This window comes from Polyodon spathula, chromosome 6 (genome assembly GCF_017654505.1).
Source record: "Polyodon spathula isolate WHYD16114869_AA chromosome 6, ASM1765450v1, whole genome shotgun sequence".
NCBI lineage: Eukaryota > Metazoa > Chordata > Actinopteri > Acipenseriformes > Polyodontidae > Polyodon > Polyodon spathula.
The window spans coordinates 27,241,434-27,268,933 of NC_054539.1; the positions used below are offsets into that span (position 1 = coordinate 27,241,434).

Sequence of the window (27,500 nt, forward strand, 5' to 3'; positions counted from 1 at the left end):
ACACAAAACACGTACACAAGTCTGTTTAGTGCATGAATTAGTGATTGTGGTACAATACAGTTTACTGTAGTAAAAATGAAGTGCTGTCCCGGGTTTGTACTGGTCTCTGGCGACAGCTCCGGAACATGTTAGCCATCTAGTGATTACAAGCACCAACAGACAGAACAAAACAAATTCAACAAACAAAAACTACACGTTTCCCAGTTTACCTAAAAGCTCGTCAACCCGAGGCATAGGGTACGCATCGAACTTGGCAGAAGCATTTACCTTCCGGAAGTCTACACAGAAGCAATTGATGCCATCTTTCTTGGCCACTATGACAATTGGACTGCACCACTTTCTCGTGGAAGCCGGGCAAGTCAGAAAAACCATTGCTGAACTCCTCAGTAAGCTTACGCAGTTCCTTTTGCTGATCTGGAACCAATTGTTCCCCCATCGAAATTGTTTTAGTGCTAGGGGTCTCTACCTATAGGAGGTAGGGAAGAAGCGATGCCCAATCTTTCTGCTCTTGCGTTACAAACCATCTCAGCATCGACTTCAAGATCTGATTAAAGCGCTCCACCAAACCGTCCAACTGTGGATGATAAACAGGTGTCCTGATGGAACGTATTTTTTATATTTTATACACCTGCTGTAGCATGTCAGACAGAAAGTTGGTTACATGATCAGTCAAGATCTCCTTGGGGATCCCTACTCTACCCATAGTCTGCTCTAATTCTGTTGCTATTGCAGTGGCACTAGTGGACCTCAATGGAACTGCCTCCCAGTATCGCGTTGCATAATCTACCACTACTAATGTATGTGTATATCCGGAGTCAGAAGGTAGCAAAGGGCCCACTAGCGTATACCCACTTTAGGGTATACGGGGTTCTAAAAAGCAGCTGTGATTCATCTAATGGTCCAACCAATTCACAAAAGAAAACCGTTTTGCTGTGGTGGTTAATTTGGCAAAATGAAAGGCATTCCCTGATGGGAGTCCAATATCCAACACCATTGCATTAAGGAACTTGAGTTATCTGTCAAAATTTCCTGTGTGTGAGATAATCTCCCAAAGCAGGTGCTTTTCTCAAAGGTGTACCACAATGAAAATTAATTACCTTAATAGAGGGTTTGTTTGGCATGCTCAAGAGAAACTACTGGAAGACCAATTAAATAATATGAACATGTTAAAGTGGATTATGGAACACTTAATTGCATGTCTGAAAATTGCACGTTCTTCCTTACAGCAAGTACACATTGTGTAAAGACTTTGCTGGTATTTATGTATTTTGCAAAACTGCATAAAACTGGTGCTGCAGTACCCGGAATAGGTTTAATAAAGTTGAGTAATGCTGTGTATTTTTTTTTTTTAATGAACCAATTTCTCAAAGTATGTCTGAGTGTTTATGGTGTTTTAAATCTAGTTGAGCAGCCTAACCGCAAACAATTATGCAACATGTTGATTATATTTACGTACACCAGCCTGGGAGCTAAGTCTAAGCAAATTTAGACTTGGACAAGCTTAAAATCAGCCAAATTGTCTGAATCCATTATTTACAATTCTCATTACATTAAATGTGATTTTATAAGTTAACCTGTTTCAAAAACAAAGTCTAACGTACTTTATGGTTACCTTTTAACGGTTCTAACCCTCTCTGCTGTTTTCAGTTTGACAACAATATTAGTTTAACCCCTGAGCTACTGTAGTAGGGTGCATTCTGCATAAAACAGATAATAATGCTTCCATGACACAGTACAGTACTTGCTTCAAAGGTATTTGAAATAGGTACTTGTTACAGACCTAAAGCATATTTAATCACATTGTTTTACCTTTTAAGACGGCCATGACTTTCCTTGTACAAGTAGCCAGGTGGCTACATTTTAAATATGTCCTCATTATAAATTACATGCTAAGATTGTTCCATGTATTTGGTGCTGAAAGTCTAGTTTTATCAGTTTGGCTGGGGACAGTCCTTTTGGAATAAATATGTGTGACTCTCTCTTTCTTGCTTTTTTGCTTGCTCTCTCTCTCTCTCCCTGGCGCTCTCTCTCGCTTTCTCTTTCTCTCTCTCTTCAACCTTTTATGATGCTTCACGCACAGCTGCAGATGAAAGGCTTTGCTGTTCACAGTCAGCTAAATTACTGTTATTCCTTTCATCCCATATCTGTCGCAAGTTGACGGGTCCTAATGAGACTAGACAAGATTAAGCCAACCTAGAGAGGAGTATACCTTTCCCAAAGCTATTATAGCTGCACTTCCATTACGTCAAGAAGACATTGGTTCACTGATCCCAGAAACTGCTGCTTTTCGAGGTCTACCTGCTTTCAGTTTTGTTTCCAGCGTACTATTTTGCAGAATAAATGAGGAAGCAGCTTTGCATTTATAATGCTTGATTTATGTTACGCAGGATTCCTAAAGACCTCTGAACACACTGACAATTTACTTAACCTCTATTCTCTTTTATCCAGACAAAGTCCCTGATTAGAAAATTACATTTTTCAATAAACTGTTTTGTCTAAGTACATCATACAATGATCAGCCATTTAAATGGACTGTGCAAGATTACCAAAAATAAAGGAACTAGATGTAGTACAAAAAATGCACAAAGCCCCAGGCTTACCCTGTTGAGATGAAATGCAAGTAGATTCCTGTCTCTCTCTTGTTCTACGACACAAGCAGCTTGACTCATCCAAGGTCACATAGTGAGTCAGTGGCTGAGCTGGGATTTTGGTTCATTCTTGGGAGTCTTTAGTGCTAACCACTTGTGTTCTGGGTCAAAAGTATGTGAAAAGATCCATCTAAGAGGTTGCATATACAAATCTTTACCACTACCATTTTCCAGGATAAAATTTAGATTTATTTGAACAGTTTTCTTTTTGTTAATGATATGCAAGCATCGATCATGAAAAATCCAGAAAAATAGATTGTGGCAATATATTAATTGTTGTGAAATAAATAATTAAACATATTTTAGTTCTAAGTACTGTATGCAATTGCTTTACTTTCAGTTTAAGGCAGGCTCTATATGGGGGGTGGGCTTGTATAAAAATTCCACAATATGATAACCGTCAAAAAAGTGTTACGAAAAATGTAGAAATACTGTCAGTTATTGTAATTTGCAAACACAAATCACACTTCCTTTCACTGAATGCTTTAAACTTTGAATATTTTATATTTATGTACAACCAAAAGCTACAAAAAGGCATAGCAATCTTAACTTTGTTTGTTTTTTGTTTTTTTTAAACAGAAATACAAAATGAACTGTTTAGTTGAATATTTTCTTATGCAGGTTATTATTTAAGAGCAGAGAAGAGCTATTTATTTTTGTCACTGGGCCTAGACACATAGCAAAACCATTAAAAAATATATTTATTTTAACACCATGAAGGTTTTCACCAATTGGTTGTATGTCTACAGTTCAGGTGCTGTTACACACGTAGTAGTTCAGTGTTGTTACAAATGTTATTACACATCTAGAGTTGGTACAAAAAATGTTGTAAAAAATTGAAAAGTATAAATAACTTGTTTAAGCAGGACTTCAGAGAATAAGTAGGCCTGGGGTCGGCAAATAAATTTCATGGTGGTCCAAATGATCTGTGGGCATTGCCCACCCCTAATTTCAATGTATTTCGCCCTATAATTCATATCATAGTCCAGGGCGCGCGGTACATTTTAATAACCTATGTATGGCTGCTGCTGTATTTCTGATGCGCGTACATTAAGATGTGCCTGCATGCACCCTGGACTATATGCATTCCCAGTGGCAATGCTGCATCATTAATCTTTACATGCATATAAGACCCAGTGTATCGATATCTGTTCCATGATGAGGAAAGACAAAAAAATCGTAGATTATTTTGTCTCAAATGAAACTTGCTTCTCAATAATATATATATATATATATATATTTTTTTAAAAAGCCGCAGCCAGTTGAAAACAAATAAAAAAGGAATAAAGTAACTCCTTGTAAACTCCAAATACATATCAGTAAAAATAATATAGCATCTCTGTTACATCTAATAAGAGACAAATTAGTTTTCTTTAGCATTCCGATATGCTGAAAGTGAAACGTAACTCAAAATCTCAGCTGTTCAGCCGGTGCCCCCCACATCTGTCAAGTGTTTTTAAGTGACAAATTGTGCAATTTTGCAAACGTGTTCATTTTTGGAGGATTGCCTATTAACGCGGTCAAGTCTGTCACACTCGCACCTAATGTTTTAAAAGGAAAGTGCAGTTGTTCTCATTTAATTTGTTAGAACGCAATGAAGCATTTAAAATACAAATGTATGCTATTAAAAAAAAAGTTTTTCTGCGTTCCTGTGTATGAGGGTTCTGTATCACAGCCAGGCATAAATGAAACGCAGTGAACAAAAAGCAATCAAGAATTAAAAATAAAAATATGTGCTACTTTTTAATTTTTTTTTTTTTAATGTTATTCTTCGTTCCTGTGTGAGGGTTCCAGTACCATATGAGACTTATGTGTAATACAATATGTTGTTGTATGCAAGACCTGATATACACATGTATTGTTTATCCTACAATCAGCAAGCACTTTGGAATCAATATTGCAAAACACTTAATTTTCTGCTTAGTGGCAAGAAATATATTGTAGCGGCCGGCTATGTGTGGGTGTACTGGCGGTCTGTCACTCATGTTCCCTTCTCTACTCAATTCCCCCAATTGGCACGCAGCATGTCCTTTTATGTATGCTGACTCTGCCTTCTCATCACCCATTGGCCCATCAATATCCACTCGCAATCATACACATACATACACACACACACACACACACACACACACACACACACACACGCAAAAACTGAAATGCAGACAGGCTTCTAGGGAAAGAGATTAGGTGGCGAAACAGACTCACGTCACACACCCTCTCACATCAGTGGACAACACAGGAAACGTGTACAGTATACAGTTCCTTGTGTTTGCCTCGCCGCTACTATATAAGAAGATCATATGGGGAATCCTCCATGACAGCCCCTTGCGGCAATATTACAATGAAGTTCCTCTCTCGCTCCGCTCTTGATACAGCCCTGCCAAGGAGGCATCCGCGGGCCAGACGACACACGTCTGCGGGACGGATTGGGCCCACGGTTCGCCATTTGCCAACAACTGAAGTAGGCTATCCCTCTGCAGTTGCTCGTCTCCGCTAATTGATGCATTGAAACATGTGTTTTTGTGTCGCTAACAATTTCCTTCAAAACCGTTATCAAAATAGTGTAATTAGTGAACACTAAATTCAAATAAACTGACATTTAGGAGAGCTACTGTATGAATATGATGCACATTGTATGAGTGCAGCTTTCATTAGGCAGCATTATAATGCAGTTAAGTCTGCTGTTTTAAATATAAATAAAAATCATACTTCACTGACAGGCCTTCATACACTTTATGCTGCCAAACCTGTGTATTTTACCTACGTGCAGCTCTTTGCAGTGGAAAAATGAACGAGAGAAAGCAGGGTACCACATGATGTCTCATGTTCAGGGTCATGCGATAGATTTCATCTTTTTGATGGGTGGGAAAAGATCTTCTTCAGACACTTTGCTAAGGCTGGACGCGTGATTGCTTGGTTTTGAAGCATGTTTGCAACAGTAAAAGGCAAAACAGCGGCGATGCTGGTGATTGACAGTAAGGTAGAAGTGTTTGGAGTATCCAAGTGTGAGACTCGCTGAGAAATTGGAGTAGTACTTGTGACTTGTTTTGTACAGGGTGTTAAAATAAAAAGGTTTACAAGTGAAAATGGCCTTTTCCTTCACTTTTTTTTCACAGGAACACGAACACGTAACTGTCGTGGATATCGTAATTGCGATATTTGTGATGCAGAATAACAGGAACGGTGTCAGTACCATAATGTATTTTGTATTCTGATTGATGGGCAGTGTTATAAAACAGGGACCCCCGGGGAATGGGTAAGGAGCAGTGTCCTGCACAGTCTGGATTAGGTAGGGGACACAGAGCTGTTTGAGGTGCTGTCTTTGCTGGTCTTGAAAAATACAACATACCGAAGAAATGGAGCTTTAGAAGACAATTTCTCTCATTTGTTTTAAGCCGATCAATTTTGTAGGTAATGCATATACATTTTATTTGTAACCTGTTGAACATGGAGCATTTGTTATGTGGTAGAACAGAACAACTGTTCCTTGTGTGCTATAACAAATGTAGTCAACCAGGGAAGATTTGAAGATGCATATGTTTGGCCTGGTTGGAACAAAAGCCTGAGTTTTGGACCGTGGTTATCCAAAAGATAGCATGAAACACAAAAGGATTACATTTGGATCCCAAGAGAAATCTTTCGGCATCAAATCCAGAAGAAAATGTAAGTGCTTTTTCCCCCCCATCACCTTCAAGATACATTTTGTTTTGTTTAGTCCTTTGCCTTGGGTGTTTTAGGTGACCCATAAGTGCTTCTGAGGTTACAGAAATTCTTGGCCAACAAATTTACATTGTATTGCACCTGGAGAAACCTGTTGCTACGATAACATGATAACCCATCATGCAACTGGGACTGAACTTTGCTCAGGAATAAGGGAAGGTGATTTCCCTAGCTCAATGTGTTACACAGTACTTTTTTTTTTTTAATACAGTATATTCATATATGTTATAGAAAGGCATCAAATCTGAATACTGATGAACATCAATAAACTGTGCAGGTGAAGCTGTGTTATCCAGAGTATTTATGGCAGGATGAAATTTGGTATGTTGGGCACAATGGAAAGTTTATAACAGGAGTTGCAATACACTAGGCAGTTTTGGAGTCCCACCAATGACTCCCTTGTTCCTGCAGATAGCCTGTTATGGTCATGTAATGCCTTTTGTGTACCCTCCCAATTCATACCAGAGGTTTCAGCTGGATCTAGACAGCCCAAACTTGGATTCATGTTTCTTACCGGCAAAATATCTTTGTGTTGATTTGACAAACCAGTTCTGTTGTTTTCAGATATTGTTGTTTCAACATTAATCTATGCAATATTTTTGTCAAAATGGCATTATGATCAAAAAAGACAGCACTTTGTTATCTTTTTGCAGTGACTGTTTAATTGTACAATACAATGAGAGATATTAGCAGCTATGATGTTACGAGACACAGAGCTCATGTTTTATGTGTTGCTTTTGTTTCTTTCTTGTGGCGAGAATATAACATGCAAAGTGTAGGCAGATAAACCTCTGTACTTTTTCCAAAGGCTTATTTTATGTATTTTACACATGTTTCTGAGCTTCAATACTGATCATTGTAGCGTAGGATGTTCATCCTAGGGACAAGAAACATGAGGGCTCTTGTGATCTGCAGCAAGCCAGGATGAATAACAGTCTCCCACCTGTGTTTCTCTGTCCTGTCCTCCTCCATCCTCTACTGTAGGAGACAACAATTGCCTTTGCAAACTTTGCTGGTATTAAATACCTGATCCCATTGATTTACTTTAAATAAAAAAAAAAAAATACTTTGAGAGATATTTTTCATTGTATTTCCTCACCTGTTCATAGTCATTAATTCAATGTATATGAACCAACAGTCTTTATTGCCTTTCAGTATTGGTTTTTAAATACATGATATTTAAAGCAGGTTTCTCATAATAACCCATTATCAATTGATAAATACCTGAGTTGGATCCCTTTTCTTTGCAATCCTCCACAGAGAGAAAAAAGAAAACATTTCCTACCAGCTTAGGCACGTCATTTTGTCTAAAAATAAACTGTTAATATTGTGATAGCTGTGACCTGCCTCAAAGCAGTGTCTGTTATATTGAATTTCAGTAGTGACATGTGGGTGGCAGAGGCAACAGGGAAACCAGTAATGGGTTCTTTTTATAGCGCATTTTATAACAATACCTAGCTTAAGCAGTGATTTAAGTGGAGGGAAATTATCATTAACGAGCTGCTTTGAACTATAATCCATAGAACCAGGTATTTATTAATAAGCATTTTAATGTATGCTGTACAATATAAAGTATTTATACCTTCAACTTAATTCTTGTAGTCAAGAGATGGGATTTCTTTTAAATTATTACCGTACTGCTCGTAGGGGATACAGTGGCTTAAATTACTAAAAAGATCAATAAAGAAACTTACTAAAAAAATGCAAAATAAAGGGGGAAAAAACAAGCTTTCTCTTTTATTTATTTATGTATTTATTTATTTATTTTACAAATTGGTATTTCTTTAAAACTGCTATAAGGATAGCAGAGCCATACTGTAATTCAGATGTATCCATGCCACTACTGTTAATGCTAATGCATGAGTCAGACCATTGGTAATTTCATTTCTAGAAATTATACATGAATCAGAATCTATTCTGGTAAATTGTACTCTCTGGTGATAATAATATAGCATGTATGTCTATTTAAATATGCACATCCTAGAATCTAGTTATATTGTTTAAAAGGTTGCAGAAAAATTGTAGAGTTAGAAATCTGTGCTTTTATGATTCTCACTTTTTCTTCAAACTGAGAAAAACATGTGTTGAAGTTCCTGACATTATGCTACCATAACCTGGCATTCAAGGGTTACGCATTCTGGATAATTGTCCTACATTTGAAAGTCACAAGGCCATAGTGCATACTGTCATATGATAACCACTTAGAGGGATTTGATACTTCTGATGCATGAATCTTGAATTGTATGACTAGTTGCTTACAGAACAAACTAAACTGAGATATGTATGCACTGATAGATACACATGCAAACAAAATAATCATTTTAAGGATACGCCACTTATTTGTCCATATATTTACAGTAAAAAAATAAATTAATTAAAGTTAAAGTTTGTGTTAATCTATTTTACTTTTTATATTATGAAATGTAGTTCCACATTCCTCCTGGTTCTTACTGTACAGCTGTGGCCAAAAGTTGCATCACCTAGAATTTTAGGATTGTGACATTTAATAAATAAAATTAAAAAAAAACATAATTTTGCGCTTTTATTTAACATCATGTAATCAAAGAAACTACAAAATGATATCGCAAAAGTGACGGTAGTAGTAATAGTAGTACCATATTTCATGTTGGATTTTTCGTTATGGAAAGCGGCATGTAATTCAATATGTTAACGTAACATTATTCAGCAGGTTTCATTCGACTTTATGAAGCAAAATGTGTTAATTCTATGTAATGATGCTAAATTTTTGGCCAGAACTAGTTTTTCAGTGGCTTTCTCCCACTATTACCTTAGCACAGCTACACAGTCTGTTAATATTGTGATAGCGGTGACCTGCCTCAAAGCAGTGTCTGTTAGATTGAATTTCAATAGTGAAATGTGGGTGGCAGAGGCAACAGGGAAACCAGTAATGGGTTCTTTTTATAGCGCATTTTATAACAATACCTAGCTTAAGCAGTGATTTAAGTAGAGGGAAATTATCATTAACGAGCTGCTTTGAACTATAATCCATAGAACCAGGTATTTATTAATAAGCATTTTAATGTATGCTGTACAATATAAAGTATTTATACCTTCGATTTAATTCTTGTAGTCAATCTGTTTAAATTGGTCTGGTATATATTATATAGCAGGATAGAGATTAGTAAACTACAAAATGATATCGCAAAAGTGACGGAAGTCGTAATAGTAGTACCGTATTTCATGTTGGATTTTTCATTATGGAAAGCGGCATGTAATTCAATATGGTAACGTAACATTATTCAGCTACACAGTTTCATGTGCGTCTCAAAACCAATAGAAAGATAGTTCACAGGATGGAAAATGATACTGTTAAGTCATCTGAAAATTAGATTGTATAACTATTACTTTTAAACTGAGTTGTGATGACTGACAGGACCACTGGAATAAAGGAATACACAGTACTGTGCATTTTTTTTGCTTTTTCCATATTAGCTGCAGAACATTTTGTGCTATACTGTACAACAAGCCACTTCACAAACAATCAGAATTGTGTTCTGTTATTCGAAAGAAAATTGCTTATTGACAGCTAAGCTAGTTTACTTGAGATGCTCCACACTAGCTGAAAACCATGGCTTTCTGCTGTGTTGTGAACTTGCAACAGTGGAAAATAATTAAGGGCTAACTTTCTGTAGAGAGTAGAACCCAAGTCCATGCATTAATAATTGAAAGAGGTACCTAATGTTGACAGCAATTGACACCAAACCCAAATAGTCAGCATTACAATTATATAACCACATCCTGAAAGACCTTTCCTTTTCTTGCAGATTAGCACCAACATTTTCCGGACACTTCCTCCCAGTGACAACCCAGATTTTGACCCTGAAGAGGATGAACCAACTCTTGAGGCCTCATGGCCCCATATACAGGTGAGGATTCTGCCGTTCATTAATTAATTCGTTTGGCTTTTAGAAAATACAAAGTAGTTTATCCCAGGTTTCTTTGTATGTGTGATATGCAAGCCTAGTTCAGAACAGTGGTCTAAGTGGTGCGACATGGACAATAAAAGCTTTTACATGTTTTGGAAGAGAGTATAATATCTATTCAGGGATACAGCGGTATTTATTTAAGCAAAGGACCCAGTTGGGGTTAAATGAGTAACAAAAGCCCCACCCCGGTCATTATGCATCAATATATCAATATTTTATCTCATACATCTATACTTGATATAGAGTTGTGAATGTATTATTAGCTCGAATTTTAAGGATGTAAAGTTGACCTTTTCTAGTAGAAGATTGTAGTTTACACTTCAGGCTACAGAATTGTCTTCATTATACAAAAGTCTGGTCCTCAAAGAATTTAAATAAATGCCAATTTCATTTCTGTGTACAAACTCTTTTTCTGTTCTCTGAATAGCCATAAAAGTTCCGTATATGCTTGCTTTTCAGCTGGTGTACGAGTTTTTTCTAAGGTTCTTGGAAAGTCCTGATTTCCAGCCTAGCATTGCGAAGCGATACATTGACCAGAAGTTTGTGCTGCAGGTAAGTGTTTTTCTGTCGCTCGTTAACATCCGAAACTTCATACCTGAGACACTGTTTGCCTCCCAAGATATTTATGCTTTGCGCATAATGTTCACAGTGTTTGTTTTCAAGATATCTCAAATATCTTTCTGACAGTATAAAGAAGGGTTTTGCTGTGGTAAGGTGGATAATTGTGATACTGAAGCAAAAATGATTTTCATGTTGTCTTATTATTCATCATAGTTGATTACATGTAGCTGTCCCAACATTTTGTTTTTTGTTTTGTTTTTTAAATCTACCTTGAAAAACCATTTCTGGATTTTGGATTCCACATATTTGTCAGTTTGGCGACAAGATCTGTCCAACTAAATGATGAGAATAATAACGACTTCAGCTGATTGGTACTGCAGTAGAAGATTTTTCTTGAATCTCTGTACATTCATTCAATCTATCTATTTTAACTTTAGTTTTGTAAATAAAAAAAAAGAAAAAAAGAATAGTGTTTGCTGTCACTCAGCAGGAATACTGTAACCACAACAGCAATAGCAACTAGTCTCTGTTTTAAAGTTGGAGAAACAGCTGGATGCAGACTGATTTACTTTAGCAACTTTATTTCAGCATATATCATAGTAATAACAAAGGCACAGGAGACTTTGAGTAAACTTTATGAAAACACTGTGGACAAGTTACTGAAAAAGCAACACAATAAGTATTAACATATGTAGGCTACTAGATATTTTTAATTACGAAAATGATACAATGTATTCACATTTTCTTTTCGTGAATACATTTTTGGATCTATCAGTAACTTAAATACAGAAATACCTTTGATGCAAAATTTTCCTCCACAGGGCTAGAGAAATACGTATGCAGTTAGGAGGAACTTTTATTGAAAATTATTGATAGTAATGTTATCTTACAGTTTAGCACACTTAAAGGGTAATCAGTGGGGTTCCGAAACATATAGCTTTGCAGTCCCCATGTGTTGATTCATCTGTTTAAATAATGTACTTGTAATGTTTCTTTTCATTGTTAACATGCTGACAACTTTTTATAACTTTTAAAGTCTGTTTCAAAGCTCTTTTCAAAATGGCCGCTCTAATGCACTGATATTATTGCCCACACTGTCAAACAGGGAACACAGAAATAACAATCCGTGATGTGGTATGGAACAGAAAAGCCAGAACACTTCTGTTTTAGGTTGTTTTTTTTGTTTTTTTTAAACGCTCTTCCTATGATTTAGAGGACAGATCTCAAACCCCAGTGCACTAGAGCGGACATTTTGAAAACAGTTTTGAAACAGACTTTAAAGTTATAGAAGTATAAAAAGTTGTCTGGATGTTAACAATGAAAATAAATATATAACTCTATATAAACATATTACGCTACAGTTTAAGGAACCCCGCTTCTAGCTCAAGCATCATTGACAATATAATGTTTGATATGATTAGGAGGTTCTCTGTTAAATCTAGCAGCCACAGCCCATTGACTGTCTGTACCACTGTGGCAAAGTGGTTGGTAAGGGGAACAGATGTCGCAGTGATGCGGTGCAGGAGTGATGAACAGACAACGATATCCAGTGAAAAAAGTGCTTTTATTTGTAATCCAGGTCTGGTGACCGTCAAATAATAAATAGATAGAAATAACAGGGCGCAGTCCCGAACAAAACAAACACACGGTCACCAGTCCTGGGTGAGTGCAGACGTGCGTGTGCGGTGGTGAAGACACGCGTAATTCGTGACGGTTGGTGCAGTGGTGATCCGGTTCGTGCTGACCCTCGCGACAGCTCCGGATTTGTGCGTTTAGCTGTCTAGTGGTGAAAACACAGACAGTTATTTACACAGACACAAACAACACACAACACTCTTTCTTTTCTTTTCTTTTACTGAGAGCTCCTCTCTCGATCCTTCTGTCTCTCCAGCGTTTTACCCAAACGAAGGAAAAGATCAGTGTTACCCTGGCCCCTATATGTAATCCTGCATGATATTGAGGTAAACGGTTGCAGCTGCCTTATTACTTGCAGCTGCCTCTCGTTTACCTTTCAAATCAATACGGTCTTACAACAGAGTCTCGCTTCTTTCCAGGCTGACACACTTCCCTGACCCGGAAACAAACTGTCAGGCCAGCCCTTCCAGATACTTCTCCTCTCGTTCTTTAGCGCCCTCATAGGTCGGGAGGAAGATTCATCACCAGAACTCATGTTTCCGTCACAACCACACATCAAAATGAATTCCTCTTTGATTAAGACATTTCACACCTAAAAGATGGAGGGTCAGCCAATATTAAAAAAAATAATAATAGTATGAGAATGTGGTGTCTCTCCATCTGTCTGCATGTCATGGTATGGATAGCAATGTGTTTTTATTTACAGCATGCCTGGGGATATATGTGTCTCACAGACTCGTTGTTTTTGACAGTCACTTAAACAGTCCATCTGGAAATTTGTACAATCCCACACTTACATGTGATGCAAATACATCCTTACGCTGATCATTTTTTTTTCTTCTGAAAATAGTGATTTTGTTGCATTTTATTCTTTCTGCACCATAGGAAATTCATTTTCCTTGCATGCAGTGCTGCAAGAATCATTAAAAGCATAATTTGACTGCTAACTGTGTAGCTCCCATTAACAGTGGGGGTTAGTGACATTCTGACTCAGCATGCCTTTTGGAAACAGCATCTTAAAGAAACACACACAGTCCTTGCTGGATTGCAGCCCTGTCGTCTCATTTCAATATTTCTAGCCTTCAGTATTTGTACCCGAGAGAAAATACTCTAATGCTTAATGAAAAAAATACAACAGAGAAATGCATGTACAAAAAAATAACTGTGTATACATAAGAACCAACAGGATGTGATTAAACCAACATCATTAACTATTATCAGAGGATGCCATGGCCTTGTTAACATTTGCAGGAAAAATATTATTTTTACCTGCAGGAAATTGTACTACATTGTCAAAAGTATAAGTGATTCAGTTTGGTGAATCCTGTATCAGAGTTTCGCTTAAAAGGAACTATCACCTAGAAGAACAACCAATCAATTGGGGCTTGGTGATTTTACTTTGCAGTTACAGCCAGCGGCGTCTGTTTAAGACTGTATCAGCTGGCGAAATATAAGAAATATGCAGCACCGTGAGTGGTGTCCTGTCGCTGTGCCCAGTTGGGTTAAAGTATGCCAAACACAGGTAATGATAGTTTAAGATATTGTCTACATAACAAAAAGCCTTTTACTTCCATACACCACCGTGTGCAGAGTTATAGTAAAGGCGATAACATACAGCCAATGCAATGGCAGGTGATAGCAGGCAGTAACCGTGGCATAAATATAAAAACAGTCTGTTACAATGTGTAGCTGTACATGGCCGACTACTCAGAATAGGAACGGTTAATATTCTTCAGACACAACAGTGGCACCAGAATACTGACAAATCAGAGTAGAGGTGTCTATCTTCTCAAATGACTCCACAGTAGGCCACAGCAAGACAAGAGCAGCTGTTGTCACTTTTACAGTAGCCTGTATGGAGAAGCTACCTAAATGAAATTGTTCATTTACTTGGTATATGGATAGAAAACACTATCTATCCTTAAGTTTTATTATCATTCTTATAAACTTGAATTCCCGAAGCCTACGTACCTGTGTCTGGAGGCTGTACTAATCGAGACCTGTAGAACACAGGATTATTCTACCTGTTTGTCAACCCTTATTTGCATGGCTGGTTTCTGAATCATAATTCCATGTTTTGTGGTGTTTTGTTTTTTTTAATAGTTGTATATAATAATAATAGATGTCAAGTCATGGTAACTAAGAAAATGTTTTAAACCCAGTTACAGTCCTGTTCTAACAGTGCAGCTTATACAAGATACAATACCTTGGGAAACTATAGGGCCACTTTTTACTAAGTGACTAAGTTTACTAACTTCCTGTGCACTATTCTGCTATGTATAGTTTACTGACAACCTGCATTCAGTGTTATGAGAAATGGAAAGCTCAGGTCATAAATGTTGCTCCATACACACAGTACCGTTGCCTCAACCCAAACAGACTTCAGCAATATTCTCCTTAAAGGTTGGCAAAGTGGTCCTTGCGCTCCCAGTTGCAGGTGCTTCCTTCAGCTAGACGGACATCAATTTTCAAAGGCTGATCAATCTTTGCTTCTTCATTTTTATAGCTAACCACTCTAGTCCTCCATATATGATGACTGATTATTTGCAAGTCACGTGCTTAAGCTTCTTTGCACTACATTGACAATGTTGTTTTTATTTATGTATTTATTTATTTTTATCACAAATGTCTCATTCTGTATCTAAAAGTATTTATTGACAACACAAGTAACAATAAAAGCATTCATAGAAATGTCATTTTCAGAATCGCCCTACTCTCTGGCAGGCTTGAAGCTGAACTTCTGTTTATTGAGCTGTTGCTTAGAACAGACAGCACAGTCTGGAATGTTGGCAGGATTTCATGGGAGGTACAATAACAGTTTTCCAATATGTGCAGATTTGCCATGTGCTTTAAATAGAGCTCTAATGCTTGCTCCAGATGACGGCAATGCAGCTAAAAGGTTAAAGAACATCTAATGCTTTTTTTAACTGGGACTAAACAGTAATAATTGAAAGCAAAAATGTACAGGATTGGCAAATGCTGTGCATAGTTTTATTCAAAAGTACCAACTGGATGCAGTCTTACCAGGATTAAAGTTCATTTTATAAACATGTAGAAAATGACTCATGCTGTGTCAGACATGCAGAATTACTCGAAATACATTTATAAAATTACTGAAGGTCATATTGATGGTGACATGACATGATAGAAACAAGTTCTAACGTGCATGATTGCTTTCTTTTTTTTTTTTGTAACTTAGCTTAAAATCAAAAATTCGCTTTACTTAGTAGCCTTACTGTTTCTGTGTAAAGCATGTTCAGCAAGTTGTACATGGAGTACACATTTTCATTTAAAATAATTTTCCTGTATCCTAATGAAGCTCTAGTGCAGTTGGGCATTCATCTGAAGAATCTGAAGCAACACAGATGTGACGTGACAAATTTGAAAAATAAATTGCTCTTGACAAAATAATGGTCAAGACTGGTACATGTTCGTCAACATGATGTGGAAATTATCGGAGCGATGTAAGTATAGGCGCAGTGCAAGTATTTAGGATGCAAAATTCTAATTGCATTGTGGCCAGGCAATTTTTTTTACCCTGCGCCCATGTAAGCTTAAGAGCAATGCAAACTACTGAACACGCACAAACAATGATCCACAATCATGATAATGAGGGTCTCAATGCGCACATCTCTCTATTTAGCGGCCGAACTTGCAGAGTTAGGAGTACACAGCTCTTTCACATATGCAGGGATAGCAGTCCCTAGATTGATTGTGGGGTCTAGCTCATCCCTCAATTCAGCTATGAGGTCAAGGATGATGCGCGGAGTGAGACGATAACTCTCTAGCACCGCATCCTCCGGATTGAAAATGCAGGGTATTCTTTGTCTTGCTCTTATTAAGAAGCCTTCATTATCTTTCATCTCTGTGTCTTTATAGTTGTGATGATCTTTGTCATAAATATGTGGATGTTGAATTATTTTTTTTTTTCCTTTTGGATACTGCTGCACCCTGGTGGACAATGTATGTTGAAGCTGTTCTCTGATTGCTCAATTCCCTAGTTGTCACGCAGGAAAATTGCAAAAAATAAGTTTCAATCCTATTTATTTTGTTTTGCTCCAGTGTCTTGAAACTTGGGTTAGGTTGGACTTGTTGGATTGTAGTAGCTCTAATCGGAAGCTGAATTCAGAATTATTGATAACATTAACAATGGATTAGCTGCATTAGCTTGCAGTTGATCTAGTACAGTAGCAGGTTCAGACAGTTTACACAGAGAAAGAATCCTCTTGCCGAGAAGGTTCAGGGGAATGAGATGAGCATGCCAGTTGAAACTGACAAGATGACGTCAGCAATTCTTCCAACGTGCTCATTGGTCTGACTTGTTTTGACACCTCAGATTTGAGCAATTTTATGCTAATCCTGTGCATGCATTCATTCCCAAATCTGGATATGTTGTACCACATGGAGTGGGAAGCAGCATCCTTTATCAACCCATATCGGGGGAGGAAACTGCAGATTAGATGATAATGAGAACTGTTTCTAGGCTTCCAGAATCCTGGTAGAAAAGCAAATGCACACAAAGTATCTTGCATTCTCTCATAAAATATTTATGGCAAAACAGTAAAAAGTAAATGGACATGGGCTTATATTAAGATGCAAGGATATATTTAATACATACTGTAAAAATGAATAACGGAATAGCTAATGAATATACATATAGGAGCCTGTTTGAAGTAAAGGACATAGGTCTACAAGATGGGAATTTTGCTTACTTGGAGGTTATTTCACCTTTTAACGGAATGACCAAAGGGTATTTGCAGAAATGTTGCAGTTCTCCAATGCCCAGTTCTTATTTTGTTTCCATATGTATCAGATCCTATGTGTGCCTGAATTTTGATAAAGGTCATTTTTTTCCTACTTTACATTTCATTTTTTTAATGTGAGAATCATCTTTAATGATGTTTAATATGTATCACAAGACTAAACAATATACAGAATACTGAAAGTCTTCAGCATTTTTGTTTTAACCCATAAACATTTTCCTTATGTTTTCTCTATTTAATGATTTGATTGGTAAACTATATATATATATATATATATCTATATATATCTATATATATATATTATATATATCTATAGATATCTATCTTGAAGTGTGTGTAGCGTTTTTTTGTGTTGTTAATAAGAACCAACAATCATTGGTACACTCTTTTCAGGCTGCAAGAGCACCATGTACATCCGGGACTATCGTCCGGGACCTTGGGATGCCCTAGATGGTAAGAAAGGTTCCGAAGTCTGCCAGCACGCCCTTTTTGGAGACCTGATTTTTCTCTATGCATGTGATGACATAGAGGTATAACACTAGTATTATTTTAAAGATTATTTCAATAAAAAAAAAACTTGTTTGCAGTTCCCGTACAGTACGTACTACAGTATCACTGATGACTTCTGTTTGGGAGTGTAGATAAAAAAACAACCTTTTAATCCACAAGGATTTTCTGTTTTATTTAGAATTGGCTTTAATTACAAAACAAAGTACTTTAAATGGATACTATAAACATGTAATATAAAATGTTTTTACATAATTCTTTTTTGTTTTTTATTAAAGCTGTTGGAACTGTTTGACAGTGAAGATCCACGAGAGCGAGACTTCTTAAAAACTGTGCTGCACCGGATTTATGGGAAATTCCTGGGGTTAAGAGCATTCATCAGGAAGCAGATAAACAACACCTTTTTACGGTAAGCCAGTTCTTTACTCTGATGTAGTACTGAGGATTTCTGTATATGCAAAATATTCCTTTATTCACCTACACATTATAATATTCCGTTTACTCATGGAGTCAGAAGGCGTTGGATAGCTTATCATGCTTGTCCTCTCAAGTCGATTCAAAACTCTGACATTACAATTTGCTATGCATATCAGCCACTTAATGTGTTCTCTTTATCAACCTGTTACCTCTTTTCAATACAAATGACAATGGAGTAAATAAGAAGTTTCTGGAAAAAACTTGCCTTTTAAAGGTACAATAAAAGCATGGAAATGATCGTTATCGCCCTTTGTTGCTTGTGTTTCTTAGGCTGTAGCAGGGGTTCTCAAACTGTGAGGGGGCCCGCAACTGTTCCAGGGGAGGCGTAGTGCCTGTCCCTGCCACCTTGTTTGTTTTGTTAAAGATGCAGCTCTCTGCCATTGCAACGTGCAGGCTTTTATTTTAGAGCGATTCAGATAATAAGTCGGCACCCAAGGCTAAAACATCACCAACTGAGCTGAATCTTTGTTTTAACCCCATTGTGCCAAGCGGAACAAAACATAAGCGCCAACAACTAGTACATTCACAAAAACGACCCGAAACAAACACCATCCTCAGAGGCAGCCACATATACACTTGTAGTCATGTCAGAGTGTAAAATTGTATTGTAAACATTAGCATGTAATGTGGCAATATATATAGGAGAGTCTGGGGAACCAAAACAGTAATGCATAAGTCGTCTTCAGTTTTGTCTAAACGTATGTTAAACTTGAATATTTAATTTCTTTAGTATTACTGAAGATTTTAATATATGTGTGTTTTGAAGTTACTGATTTTAATACATGCACGTTACCACAATAATAAAACAACGTACGCCATTGACATGTTGTCTCAGAAAAAAATAAAACATAATATTTGAAATGTTGGAATAGATTTAAAAAATATTATTTTATATGCTTAGGCCTTCCTTAAGTACTTACTTCATTATGTGTAGCGTATGTTTTTTCTCGTCTCTACCAGAAAACAATCCATAAAATAGTTAAGCATTTGAAAATGGAATTACACTATTATCAGAATGAATATAGGTGGTCTGTTATTGCTGATATTAATTTTGGTAATATGTCTACAGAGTTTCTGTAACGTTTCACAAACTAGGTGGAAGTGTGACATCAGGTGGTAGTGGTCCTGGCACAGTTCTGTAGGATACAGTGCAGAGAAATGTTTAACTTAGGGAATTTATATTCAGGATTATTTTCTGGAGAGAGGCCCCATGCAGCAATGGAGGTTGGCTTAGTGAAACGGGAACTTAAGTAAAAAGTAAGTGCAGAAAATGTGATGAAAAGGATTTAAATCAGGTTTACTTGGCTTGGATTGAGCCACAGCCCCCCCCCCCCCCCCCCCCCCCCCCATACCCCCCATGCTTTACCATACCATACCTCACTATTCTTTACAGTGCTTGCCTATGCTTTACATGCTTTCACTATGTTTTTATTGCACTTTGCTATGAGTTTATGATGGGAAACATTTGTAATGGTTAGTGTGTGACATCTTTTATATGTTACATTTGTTTTGTAATTTGTCAAGTAACCAAGGGAGGCCCAATATCACAAGGTGTGAGAACTCCTGGTGTTTAGGGAAAATCCAATACATTAGAATCATGTGGGAAAGCGTAAGGGTTAAAAAAAATTAACACCCTGCCATTTTTTGGTCTCAAAAGGAAAGGAAAGGCACAAAACAATCATGTCACAACAGTAGTTAACATACAGTGGCTCTCAAAAGTATTCACCCCCCTTGGAATTTTCCACGTTTTATTGTGTTGCAACATGGAATCAAAATGGATTTAATTAGGAGTATTTGCCACTGATCAACACAAAAAAAGTCCATAATGTCAAAGTGAAAAATAAAATCTACAAATTGTTCTAAATTAATTACAAATACAAAACAGAAAATAATTGATTGCATAAGTATTCACCCCTTTGAGTCAATATTTGGTAGAGGCACCTTTGGCAGCAATTACAGCCATGAGTCTATTTGGATAAGTCTCTACCAGCTTTACACATCTTGACAGTGCAATTTTTGCCCATTCTTCTTTGCAATATTGCTCAAGCTCCGTGAACAGCAATTTTCAACTCTTTCCACATATTCTCAATTGGATTGAGGTCCGGGCTTTGACTGGGCCACTCCAGGACCTTGACCTTTTTTTTTTTAAGCCACTCCAGTGTGGCTTTGGCTGTATGTTTGGGGTCATTGTCCTGCTGAAAGATGAATCTTCTCCCAAGTCCCAGGTCTCGTACAGACTTCAGCAGGTTTTCCTCCAGGATTTCTCTGTACTTTGCTGCAACCATTTTGCCCTCTATCTTTCCACGAGCTTTCCAGGGCCTGACGCAGAGAAGCATCCCCATAGCATGATGCTGCCACCAAATTGCTTCACGGTAGGGATGGTGTTCTCAGGATGATGTGCGGTGTTAGGCTTGCGCCAAACATAGCGCTTAGAGTTGAAGCCAAAAAGCTCTATTTTGGTCTCATCAGAATCTTCTTACACTTGGTCTCAGAGTCTCCCACATGCCTTCTGGCAAATTCTAGCTGAGATTTGATGTGAGTTTTTTTCAACAATGGCTTTCTTTTTGCCACTCTCCCATAAAGGCCAGTTTTGTGAAGCACCCAGGCTATTGTTGCCGTATGCACATTGTCTCCCAGCTCAGCCATGGAAGACTGTAACTCTTTTAGAGTTGCCATAGGCCTCTTGGTGGCCTCCCTGACTATTGCCCTTCTCGCCCGGATACTCAGTTTTTGAGGACGGCCTGTTCTAGACAGATTCACAGTTGTGCCATATTCTCTCCATTTCTTAATAATGGACTTTACTGTGCTCCGGGAGATATTCAGTGCCTTGGAAATGTTCTTTATATCCTACCCCTGATTAGTGCTTTTGAAGAACCTTATTCCAGATTTGCTTTGAATGTTCTTTTGTCTTTATCATGTAGTTTTTGTTAGGAAATGTACTAACCAACTGTGGGACCTCCCAGAGACAGGTGTATTTAACTTGAAATCATGTGAAACACCTTAATTGCACACAGGTGGACTCCATTCAACTAATTATGTGACTTCTAAAGACAAATGGTTGCACCAGAGCTTATTTAGGTGTGCCATAGCAAAGGGGTTGAATACTTATACAATCAAGTATTTTCTGTTTTATATTTGTAATTAATTTAGAACAGTTTATAGATTTTGTTTTTCACTAAGACATTATGGACTTTTTTGTGTTGATCAGTGGGAAAAACTCCTAATTAAATCAATTTTGATTTCATGTTTTAACACAATACAATGTGGAAAAGTCCAAGGGGGGTGAATACTTTTGAGAGCCACTGTAGGTTTAACCCATGATAACAGCACATTGCAGTTCGAACACATGAGAGAGAAAAAACTAATATTTAAAACACTTTCCAATGTAGCTTTTTAACACCATTATTAAAATTGGGTGAAGTAATTGTAATTTTTAATAACAATTCACTTCTATTTAAATAAAAGTCCCTGTCGACCTAGTCTGTCATTCAGATGGGAAGGTTTTTTTTGGTTTGTTTGTTTGTTTATATATCTATATATATTATATATATATATATATAACTAGAACAGTTTTGAGTGGTGAGTAATGAAATTACTTTCAGTGGCTGAAAATACCATAACAATTGTGACTTATAGGAATGGCACATCTGAAATATTGAGCTGGTCTGTTGCCTATGTTGTGCTAGTTGACCACCTGGAGTAGCAAAACAATTGTGCATTTTATGTTAAATCTTTAGAATAATAACAGTAAAGGAGTACTGTTAAATTAACCCTTTGAATGTGCTCTCATTAACAGTGAAAAAAAAAATGACCACTAGGATTGTGTAGCAATATTTACTTCCCCTGTGAAAGTTTGGTAAAGATTTGCAATGGAAAATATCTAACCAACTCAATGATTCAGAGGGAAAGAAATTACTGGCGTTAGTTTTTATAGAGGACAGAAATTGTACCTTGCTCAGGCTAAACATGTCAAATATCCATTAGTACAGAAACAGACTTTTGTACATCATACACAAAGCATTCAAAATAAAACAATACAATCTAACCTATATTAGTATTTCACAGGGAATGAAAATAATCTATAGATTTTTCACGATGAGGTTGCCGGTGTCGCTCAGAAAATAACATGTATATTCTCTCTCCCTTTTGACAGGTTCATTTACGAAACAGAGCATTTTAATGGAGTTGCCGAGCTGTTGGAGATCTTAGGAAGGTAAGATACAGATTAAGATACAGATTCTGTACTGTGACACATAACCACATACAGTGGTTATGTGTCACAGTACAGAAAATTGAATACTTTTGTTTACTTGAGATATCACAGATGTCACAGTTATTATTTCATCTTTTTTGTTTATTGTACTGCAGTGTGTCAAGTATGGTGGCTATTTTTTTGACCAGTAGACATATTTGTAATGATAGAGTTACAGTAGAATCCCTGACAGTCACAAACGCTGCACTTTTCAAAACCTATATCTTGGGGAATCCCAGTTAATAAACCACATGTTAGCTTCAAATTGAGCTTCTTATTTGTTTAACCTCAGAAATTAGTTTAATGACAGATTCAGCTGTGTATATATTACACTATGAGGGGCTTTTTCTTTCCCCCAGTGACTTGATATTTCAGTCTGGCACTGCAACAGAATAAATAATGTTGGTCTTGTGCATACAAGTGTTGATTGTGTACATTTTTCCTATTCAGCACCACAATGTGAATTAGGTGTTGGTCTTTCTTGTATTTATTCAAATCCAATGAGAGAACAAAGGGGCAAGTAGCACCATTTTAAATGACCACACTTTTCTAAACAGACACCCAGCTTGTTGTAAGGAAAGTAAAGTCTTCAGCTATTTAAGTTACTTTATTTTCACATTGTTATATATACAACATACAGCCTTAAACAAGCAACTTGTCCCCTTGTAGTCTCATCACTTATTGTGGATTACTTATTCATGGAATAACCACATAACCCCTGAACATTCCTGTTTCTGTATTTGACTGTATTTCTACCAGTGGCACCTCACATAGGGCACAAAAATAATTTCCCCCTATTGCAAGGCTAAGGATTGCACGGGTATCTGATTCCAGTGGAAATGGCCATGTCACTTTAGTCACAGTATTTAAGGAAGATTTTAAGCTGGTCCTCACTAGCAAGCATGCTATCATATCTCACTCAGTCAAGAGGGCAATATGCCATTCTTCCTCATAATTTCAGTCTCACATGGATGTGTGACCATAGAAAGTTCTGTGCACTGCAGACACAGAGACAGCTGTCTCAGCTTTATTTTTTTTTCAGTACAAAAGTTTTAATAATAAACTGCTTCATGGTAAATGCATTATGATGCTGTGTGACTATTGCAGTAGATAAACAGAATATGGAAAAACCCAGCTTTGGCAAAACATCAGGCAAGTTCCACAAGGCAGTGATTGCCTTAACAGAATAGATCAAAGCCTTTGTTTTAAAATTGAATTGTTATCCGTGAAGTGCTCTTATTATGGTAATCGCTTCTCTCCTAAAGATGTCAGCTTTAAGTTCCCTTTTTAAAATTAGCATTCTGATTTTTTTCACTTAGCATTGAGACGGTAAAAAAATGGACATGTTTTACTTTGATGTGAAGGGATATTTGTTTGTTTCATGTTAGCACCACAGCAGATGCTGCAGCTCTGCTAATAATAATAAATAGATTCCAATTCTTTTTTTGAACACACCTACAGCTTTTTGAATACTTCACATCCTTTTGTGATGGCTTATGTTTCTGGCATAGTAGGACAGTTTCTTCTCTGCGCTGTTAAACACATGTAAGCAATTCGCAGTTCTTTCCACTAAGATGGGGTTACAATAAAAACTTTCCCAGCAGGCCTTGGGATGAGGTCCTGAATCTAAATTGTACTTGTCTGTTGGGGATGGAGATGTTTGGAATGTGGATTGATAGAGTAAAAAGCTGCTTTTTTAAGTACTCTGTTAAGGTTACCGAGTTTGAGATCATAACAAGCGTGCTCAGACTGGAACGTGAACGTTTTACTTGGTTATTGATCATGCACAGTGTGTAATAATGGCCCACCTATATTGAAAATGCTTCTAACAACACAGGCACACTTGTGATCAGAGGTGGCTATTTCTGTCAATTAAAATTAATAGTAAAATGACTTTTACTATTAAAGATTAATACCAATACACATTTTTGCTTCCCTTTTTTCCAGTATCATCAATGGTTTTGCACTACCTTTAAAAGCAGAACACAAACAGTTTCTAATGAAGGTTTTGATTCCTATGCACACAGTTAAGGGTCTGGCTCTGTTTCACGCACAGGTAGGTTTTGGCACAATCTTTCAAAAGATCTACCTTTTGTTCTGTGTGTTGCATGGTTGATTGAAAAATGTAAAAGTTAAGCAAGTGTGTGTGTGTGTTCTTCTTTTACTCTCTTTGTATTTTTTTGTTTTCCACACTTTGGGTGATGTGCATTTACCCTGCCACAACACTGTTATAAAGTATTTGATTTCTTCTTCCATTCACTTCCTGTGTTACAGGAAGGACTCTTCCTGAGTGTAAGGCTCAGGTGGGGTCTAATGTAGTTCTCCCTTGTTACGTCACAGCTGGATTTACAATTGGCCCTAAAATTGACTAATTTTCTTTTTAAATGTCCAAGTAATATAGCACAATAGTGAACAAGCCCTGTATATGTCACACAGGACAGCAGTGAAAAAAGTGGTGAAATATTTTCTATTAAATATTCCTGTGTCACTTTCTTAATGTAATTCAAGCCAGTGGCAGTCTAGTTGTTTTTTTTTAACTATAGCAGTTGACTGAATGATATGGGTTTTTTTTTTTTTTTTTTTTTTATTTGAATTGGTTATGGTGACCTACTCTGAAACTTGCATGTTCTCAACATCTGCTTTTTAAATGAAATGCTTTTACTCTATTGGAAACAGTTTAAGATGACAAGTGTTCAGATTAGAAAATGGAAGGTTTGCCATGTAGAAACAAAGGTTGTTCCACCTTACTAGTTCACCTCGTAATTCATTATTCTGAAGCTGTTGTTCCTCAAATTTAAACACTCCTTGAATGTATGTATTTATACCTGTAGCGGAAAATATATCCTTTAGGATATAAATGAATGTACAACCTACATCTTTTAGAGAGTTGTGTTCTGTTTTTTCTTGTTTTTCTTGCAGCTGGCCTACTGTGTTGTACAGTTTTTGGAAAAAGACCCCACCCTTACTGAACCGGTAAACTATTTACAGTATTTTGATAGCACCTTGCTTGAACACAACCAGTGTGACTTTTACAGCAGTTAGTCCTATACTTTGCATGTGGGCTCTTGGTGTTTAGATTGCTGTCTGTCTGTGTTTGTTATGCATCACTGAGTGTAGTGCAGTGTTAAAAATATAGGAGGATAGTTTATATCATTGTAATAAATGTTCACATGATTTTAATGTGTATTTATACAGGTCATTAGAGGATTGCTGAAGTTTTGGCCAAAAACTTGCAGTCAGAAGGAGGTGGGTTTGTGTTTGTCTTCACCCAGACTGATTTTGCTCTTTAGCTCTCATTTAAATTGTTGGGGGGGCGGTGGGGGTCATATCTCTTTTGCTTTTGCAATCATTCTAACAGTGTGGAGTATGGTGTGTAGATAATTGGGGGAAAAAATCCTCATTTAAATGCATTAAACTCTGAGGCACTGACACAGCGCATATGACTATATATATAATATATATAATATATTATATTATATATATATTATATTATATAATATATATTATATACACACACACAGTGGCTGTAGACCGTCTATCTTCAGATGTGGGAGAACTTGTAAAAAGGTGTAAAACACACACATGTTGTATGAACATAGAATCAAAATGGATTTAATTAGTTTTTGCTACTGATCAACACAAAAAAAGTCCATAATGTCAAAGTGAAAAATAAAATCTACAAATTGTTTTAAATTAATTACAAATACGAAACAGAAAATAATTGATTGCATAAGTATTCACTCCATTGAGTCAATATTTTGTAGAGGCACCTTTGGCAGCAGTTACAGCCATGAGTCTATTTGGATAAGTCTCTACCAGCTTTGCACATCTGGACACTACAATTTTTCCCAATTCTTCTTTGCAAAATTGCTCAATCTCCGTCAAGTTGGATGGGGACCTTTGGTGAACAGCAATTTTCAAAACTTTCCATATATTCTCAATTGGACTGAGGTCTAAGCTTTGACTGGGCCACTCCAGGACATTGACCTTTTTGTTTTTAAGCCACTCCAGTGTGGCATTGGCTGTATGTTTGGGGTCATTGTCCTGCTGGAAGGTGAATCTTCTCCCAAGTCCCAGGTCTCTTGCAGACTTCAGCAGGTTTTCCTCCAGGATTTCTCTATACTTTACTGCATCCATTTTGCCCTCTATCTTTCCACGAGCTTTCCAGGGCCTGACGGAGAGAAGCATCCCCATAGCATTATGCTGCCACCAAATTGTGATGGTGTTTTCAGGATGATGTGCGGTGTTAGGCTTGCGCCAAACATAGCGCTTAGCGTTGAGGCCAAAAAGCTCTATTTTGGTCTCATCAGACCATAGAATCTTCTTCCACTTTGTGTCATAGTCTCCCACACGCCTTCTGGCAAACTCTAGCCGAGATTTGATGTGAGTTTTTTTCAACAATGGCTTTCTTTTTGCCACTCTCCCATAAAGGCCAGTTTTGTGAAGCACACAGGCTATTGTTGCCATACGCACAGTGTCTCCCAGCTCAGCCATGGAAGACTGTAACTTCTTTAGAGTTGCCATAGGCCTCTTGGTGGCCTCCATGACTAGTGCCCTTCTCGCCCAGATACTCAGTTTTTGAGGACGGCCTGTTCTAGACAGATTCAAAGTTATGCCATATTCTCTCCATTTACTAATAATGGACTTTACTGTTCTCCGGGGGATATTCAATGGCTTGAAATGTTCTTATATCCTACCCGATTGGTGCTTTTGAAGAACCTTATTCCGGATTTGCTTTGAATGTTCCTTCGTCTTCATGATGTAGTTTTTGTTAGGAAATGTACAAACCAACTGTGGGACCTCCCAGAGACAGGTGTATTTAACCTGAAATCATGCGAAACACCTTAATTGCACACAGGTGGACTCCATTCAACTAATTATGTGACTTCTAAAGACAATTGGTTGCACTAGAGCTTTTTAGGTGTGTCATAACAAAGGGGGTGAATACTTATGCAATCAATTATTTTCTGTTTTGTATTTGTAATTAATT

General features: G+C 37.1%; 1 protein-coding gene across 3 annotated transcripts in view; it reads left to right on the top strand.

Moving 5' to 3' along the window:
- Window positions 1-27,500, top strand: part of LOC121317086 (serine/threonine-protein phosphatase 2A 56 kDa regulatory subunit alpha isoform-like) — a 98,438-nt gene that overhangs the window by 66,967 nt on the left and 3,971 nt on the right. For 2 of the 3 annotated variants that reach the window (XM_041252680.1, XM_041252682.1), the window contains exons 3-9: window positions 10,154-10,255; window positions 10,775-10,867; window positions 18,060-18,190; window positions 22,412-22,471; window positions 24,458-24,566; window positions 25,430-25,483; window positions 25,706-25,756. In XM_041252680.1, the coding sequence (XP_041108614.1) occupies window positions 10,154-10,255; window positions 10,775-10,867; window positions 18,060-18,190; window positions 22,412-22,471; window positions 24,458-24,566; window positions 25,430-25,483; window positions 25,706-25,756 (600 nt within the window). The remainder of the gene's footprint in view (window positions 1-10,153; window positions 10,256-10,774; window positions 10,868-18,059; window positions 18,191-22,411; window positions 22,472-24,457; window positions 24,567-25,429; window positions 25,484-25,705; window positions 25,757-27,500) is intronic. The other variant, XM_041252681.1, reaches the window with a different exon arrangement.